This window comes from Cyprinodon variegatus, unplaced genomic scaffold (assembly GCF_000732505.1).
Source record: "Cyprinodon variegatus isolate N-32 unplaced genomic scaffold, C_variegatus-1.0 Scaffold354, whole genome shotgun sequence".
Taxonomy (NCBI): Eukaryota; Metazoa; Chordata; class Actinopteri; order Cyprinodontiformes; family Cyprinodontidae; genus Cyprinodon; species Cyprinodon variegatus.
Genome location: NW_015150807.1, coordinates 786,567 through 792,126, shown reverse-complemented (window position 1 = coordinate 792,126; position 5,560 = coordinate 786,567). Strand labels below are relative to the sequence as shown.

The 5,560-nt window shown below is 38.3% G+C and overlaps 1 protein-coding gene across 1 annotated transcript; it reads right to left on the bottom strand.

Moving 5' to 3' along the window:
- Positions 1-257: 257 nt before the first annotated feature.
- LOC107091838 (olfactory receptor 49-like) lies at positions 258-1,727 on the bottom strand. Its single transcript, XM_015386005.1, has one exon. It carries the CDS (start codon positions 1,579-1,581, stop codon positions 658-660), a length of 924 nt encoding a protein of 307 aa, XP_015241491.1. The 5' UTR covers positions 1,582-1,727; the 3' UTR covers positions 258-657.
- Between the last annotated feature and the right edge of the window lie 3,833 nt (positions 1,728-5,560).

Below are 5,560 nucleotides of genomic sequence, written 5' to 3'. Positions count from 1 at the left end.
ACAGTGGTCTAAAGCCTCAAGGCCCAGTGTCCTGCAGCTTTTTTGTTTCTCTGCTTTTTCATACATCTAATGTGATTTCACTTCAGCAAATTACTGTTTATCAGCCATCAATGAAAAGAAACTATGCTTTCAAAACATGCAGGAGAGTGGCCCTCCAGCTCTAGAGTTAGATATACCTAGAAACCATGACTTCCTCAGAGCCTTTTTATAACCAATATAAATGTCTTCATTGAGCAAATCAGGAATGATAGCTTCTCTTTCTTGGGGACGGTGTGTGTCTTAGTGAGTTGAAAAGAAAAACAGACATTTCACAAGCAAATCTGATGCTTAAATTTATTCCTCCTCACCACAATTGACAACTTTCACCTTAAGAGTTCTCATGAGGCCTGAGGTGCTTTGTGATTAACTTTTATTTGACTAAAGGAAACTTGCATTCTTTGAATTTTACGATTTTCTTCACTGACTTCTCTGAAAGCTGCTTGTAGTCTGAGGATTCTTCAAGAATATGAACCCAAAATGTATACATTAGCAAAGTGTATTGCAGCATTTTATAAAGACTTTTATACAATGATCCATACAATGCAAGCATAAGTGTGCTTTAACATGAGTATAACAAATATAGCAGGCTTTAAAAAGCATTTAAAGACTTGAAACAGGTCATTTTTTACCAAAGAAGAGAGTTTTACATGTCAGGCGTATTTTACTAAGTGTAAACCCATATGTAATTGGATTAAAAAGGGGCTGACAGGTGAGGAAATATATAGATAAAATAATACGTAAGACATTGGGAACCCTGCTCAGGTCAAACCTACTCTGTAGGATCTCAAAAAAGCACCCAAAGGAGAAATTGATTACAGAGGCCAGGTGAGGTGTGCAGGTGCTGAGGGCTTTCTGCCGGGTCTGTTTGGAGCCAGAAAAGCATACTTTCAAGATCCTTGCATATGTGTAGATGATCAGCGCAGCCAGACCTAGGAGCACGGTGTAAACATAGACCAGTCCATAGATGTTACTGGCTACTGCACCTCTGCACACCAACTTTGTGATATAATAATTGGCACAGTAAACTCTGTCAATGATGTTCCCACATAACTCAGAGGAGGCGTTCAGCGATATCATAACAATTACGTTAAGCAGAGGGAAAAACCATGTCAGGACAACCAGCCTGGTAACCATGTTCATCGACATCCATGCGTTATACTGTAGAGGGTAACAGATGGCAACATATCTGTCGTAAGACATCATGGCTAAGTTATAAAACTCCACGTTGCCGTACATATAGAGAATGAAGATCTGCAGGAAGCAGAGAGGAACAGAAATGGTGTGGTGATCAGAGAGGATTTGAACCAGCAGGAAAGGAAAGAAGGCTAAGCTGCCGTACAGTTCATTGACAAATAGGCTGCACAGAAACATGTACATAGGTTCATATAAGCTCCTGTTCACACAGATCACCACGATCAGCAAGATGTTAGAAGATACGGTGAGGATAAAAACACACATGATAATCACGAAAACGATATACTTTAACAGTCCAATATCAAAGTAAGCACTTAGAGTGATATATGAAAACTGTGAAAAATTCATCCCTTGTAGCACAATCAGATTCTATAAGAAGGTTATTAGAGACCATAAAAACAAACTATGTTGTAAATGCTGAGATCTGTTTTCAAACCTATTTGTATTCCAGTGAAAGTAACATCCTTTAGATTCTAATCAATGTCTGGTTACACAACACAGCTGATATCGTGCAGCAGCCTTCACACTGCGACTCCTCACCCTGCTCTGCTGCTTTTAACCTGTTCAGTCCTGTGTTGAGGTTGTGCAAAAACACACACTGCTACACACTAGTTCTAATCAGTGAGGGAAAAAAATTACACTATATTAACAGCAATCAGTTTATGTTTTAAAACAGAGGTTTAAAACATAAACTGAGGGGCGTTGGGGAGGTATAGCCTCCCCTGAAAACTGAAAGTTTTTTCTATTTTTCATTTTCATCATGCTTACCTGTCTGATGGTTTTCTTCTTCCTGTCAAAAACCAGGTGTTGCTTCCCAAGCTGCTCTCTCTACTAGTCATCCTTTGCTTTAATGTTGATACATGTAAAGAGAGATTGACCTTAAGAATGACACAGACACAATGAAAAACATCAAAAGGAAGTCACAAAAAAAACATACAAAAGAAGGGGAAAACAATAATTAGGGGAAAATGTATTGTTAAGTTGGCAGCTCTTTTTTTTTTTTACTCTACATTGCACACACAGTCATGTACATGCAGATACATTGTAAATGCTGGTGTATGTGTTTAGTCAATCTCAGGGTACAGATGTACTGAACCTCGCTGAACCTGCCACCTGGACTACTGGGGCTGCAGCCCCCATTACTTCTAAGGCCCCGTCCACACGAGTGCATGAAAATTCGTGTGGATCACATTTATTTTACGTCTCCGTCTTTACGACAAACGTTCTGGAAAATATTAGTGTTTCGTGTTCGTTTTGACTTCGTGTGGACGGGGCCTAAATAGGGCAGTTCATGAAAGAATTCATTTATGGTGTATTTAAACCAGCCCTATTTAGTCTGTTTTAATCAGACCATAGTTCATTTGGCTAGAAAGTTTGGTTAGTTTAAGGAGGTATGAATTGAACTCTGATGCAGACTAAAAAAGCAAACTCAGGTCTGCCTCAAAACGTAAGTCTCTGCTCGGTTGAAGTGAACCGAGTCTGCCTGCCGTTCATAGAGATGTGAATGCCAAGCAGACTGGAGACCGTTCCAAAAGCTGTAATAGCACTGACATTGTATAATAATGCAAAGTCTCAAAAGAATTTTGTTTTTATAAAGTCTGATTTGTTACTGTGTTATTATATTATTCCTAGCTGCTCTAACCCATTTTGCAATCGATCAAATGAAAAAAAGAAAGAACACATATGAATCAATTAGACTGTATGATCTGGTGAACTGTAAAGTGCCTTACAATGACATGTGTTGTGAATTGGCGCTATAGAAATAAACTGAATTGCATTGAATTGTACAATGGTCATTTGCACAAACGTTGACTGCAGGAGCTCATCCAGGGGGAGTGAAACCTGTAAAGTCAAGTCTTGATTAAATCAGCTGGTTTCTCAGAATGAAAACATTTCAACATCTTCCTTGATGGTTTGACTGAAGTGAGGTGCCTTGAGACGTCATGTTTTGTGAATTGGTGCCGTAAAATAAACAATTGAATCAAACTGAATTCACAACTACACTCAATGGCAAAGCAGACTGGCCTTTTGCCCATTCTGGAGGAGTCCTGAATCAAGGCTCTGTCCAAGGCTGTCGATATGTCTATGAAAAGTTCTAAGGTGTCAAAAGTGTTAATGTTTATTACTCAAGTAGAAGTAGAAATCCTACTGTTTAAAAGCACTTTTTGTATAAAAGTCTAAAGGTCACGGATTATGGGGCCGCGGTCCGGATCTGGACCCACCTGCTGGCTAATCTGGACCCAACCTGATTTAAAATATTTATAAATTACAGCATGTTGTCCGACGACAGTGTCTAACGTCACCTGCATGCTTCTCCTGTCTGTACGGTAAAGACCGCCACCATCTCCGGGACCAGGCTACACGTGATACAAATTAGCCAATGAGCTGCTGTCAGTCTGGGTTGCTGCTGCTGCTACTTTTAGACAGAGCAGGCAAACCTGTAGCAAGCCGGGCGATGGGAAAGAAGGAGAAGACGAGAAAAAAAGTAAAAGAAAGTGTGGACTCCTGGAAGAACTGTGGGGAACTAGTGATAGAAAAGTGAAACTTCATGCTCAAAGATGACCCTGCGCTTTTAGAGTATGTTTGGCTCAACCTGCTCCTGTGAAGCAGGATTCTCCACCATGAACAGAATCAAAAGTAAATATGGATCCAGGCTCAAAATGAGCTCCTTGATATGTGCTTTAGAATGACTTTGTCTCCATTCAAACCCAGGTTTAAAGCCTTGCAGGGCAGCATAAAGCCCACTGTGAACATTAAGACAGAAAAAAAAAATACAAAAGGTAACAGTCAGTTCAGGTGTTTTATAAAATATGTGAATCAGGAAATTGTCTATATAGCAAACTGAATGGTTGTTGTTCTCTACTTCAAAAAACATTTTAGATTTTAAAATGGATTTTTTTTTTTTTTTTTTTTTTTTCTTTTTTTTTTATCTAAAAGGTCAATGTATAACATGGATAAACACCTCATTTTATTTTAGTGTTAAATTCTCTTTAAAGTAACAGCTTATAATTAAAAATGTCTGCGGACCTTTACTGGTTGTTGATTTTCTTTTGCTCACTCAACCATCGGTAATTCTAACTTAAAAGCATTTCCAAATATTCCCCATAAAAGAAAACACTTTAATTAAATTACTGGACCTAACTTAGCAGTACTTCAACAGACAAGGAAGCACATTAGTCATCTGTATCAAAATATTTATTTGATACTGTTGCAACAACTTCCGAAAGCATATCTAACAAATTCAGGAACAACTTTTTATCGCAGACTTGGAAGAAAACACTGTGTTCTTTGAAATTGAGAAAAAAAAACGATTTGTTCACAAAATGCAAAGAAAAGTTTTGGGAAGAAAATCTCCTCGTGCTTGATGCTGATGGTAAATTTTTAACAATCTGATGTTTCAGTTGTTTGCAGCTGTTACATGTTCTGTTGCTCTCCTTCAGGAAGGCCTTAGTCTCTATTTTACCTACTGTACATCGTTCTTGTGCGTTTCCTTCACATAATGACGTCTGTGAGGCTGTCCAGTTTAGTGGAGCATTCCTAAGTTTCTACTATAACTTTAGTGTTGCTATTGTTGTGAAAGGAAAGTACTCCTATTTACTGTGTTTAGGTCAACACCAGGTCTTTCTGAAACTCTCTGACTGAAGTCAGATGTGTAGAACTAGTCTATAATTGAGGCTAGCAGTGTGTTCGGAGACAGTTGTGTGATTGTGAAGGTCTTGCCTTCCTGTGCTCACTTTACTTGTTTTATGCAGCACTTGTTTTACATGTTTGAACTCTTATGCTATATGTTTATCTACTATTTTGAGGACATGTTTGTGCAGATGTGTTGAATCCCTGGGTTCTTCTGTGTTGTGAATAAATGTTATACACTTCCCAGCCAGCTGGGACGCCATATTGTGTTGTGATACTTTAGGATGCTTATTGCCCTCCCCAGTAGGGGTGGCAAATATCTTTTTTAATCAGATATTATTCGGACTTTCATATGCTATGAACACATGCCCTATTAGCTGTATGTTAGAACTATAAATGAAAGAGTGATTTGAGCACTAATCATGGTCAAACAGTTAATTCTGAACATACATGGAATAAATTCACCACAACTTCTGTTCAAAATATAAGAGTTTATTAACAAAAATCATTCAGCTCCAAGTCAGACATATTCCAGTTAAAAACTCTTGACTAAAACTAGAGAAACTGAACTAAACTAAGCTACTATGTACAAAGAAGGAAAAACATGGTTGAAAACCATATTACAGTTTAAAGGAATAGTACACTTTCGTCTGGTTTGGTCTGCCGCGGTTTCCGTAGACTCGTGAACGCGCTTTTA

Bases quoted from the DNA above. Each gene is read 5' to 3' on its own strand.
- LOC107091838 (XM_015386005.1), bottom strand. From the start codon at position 1,581: ATGAATTTTTCACAGTTTTCATATATCACTCTAAGTGCTTACTTTGAT.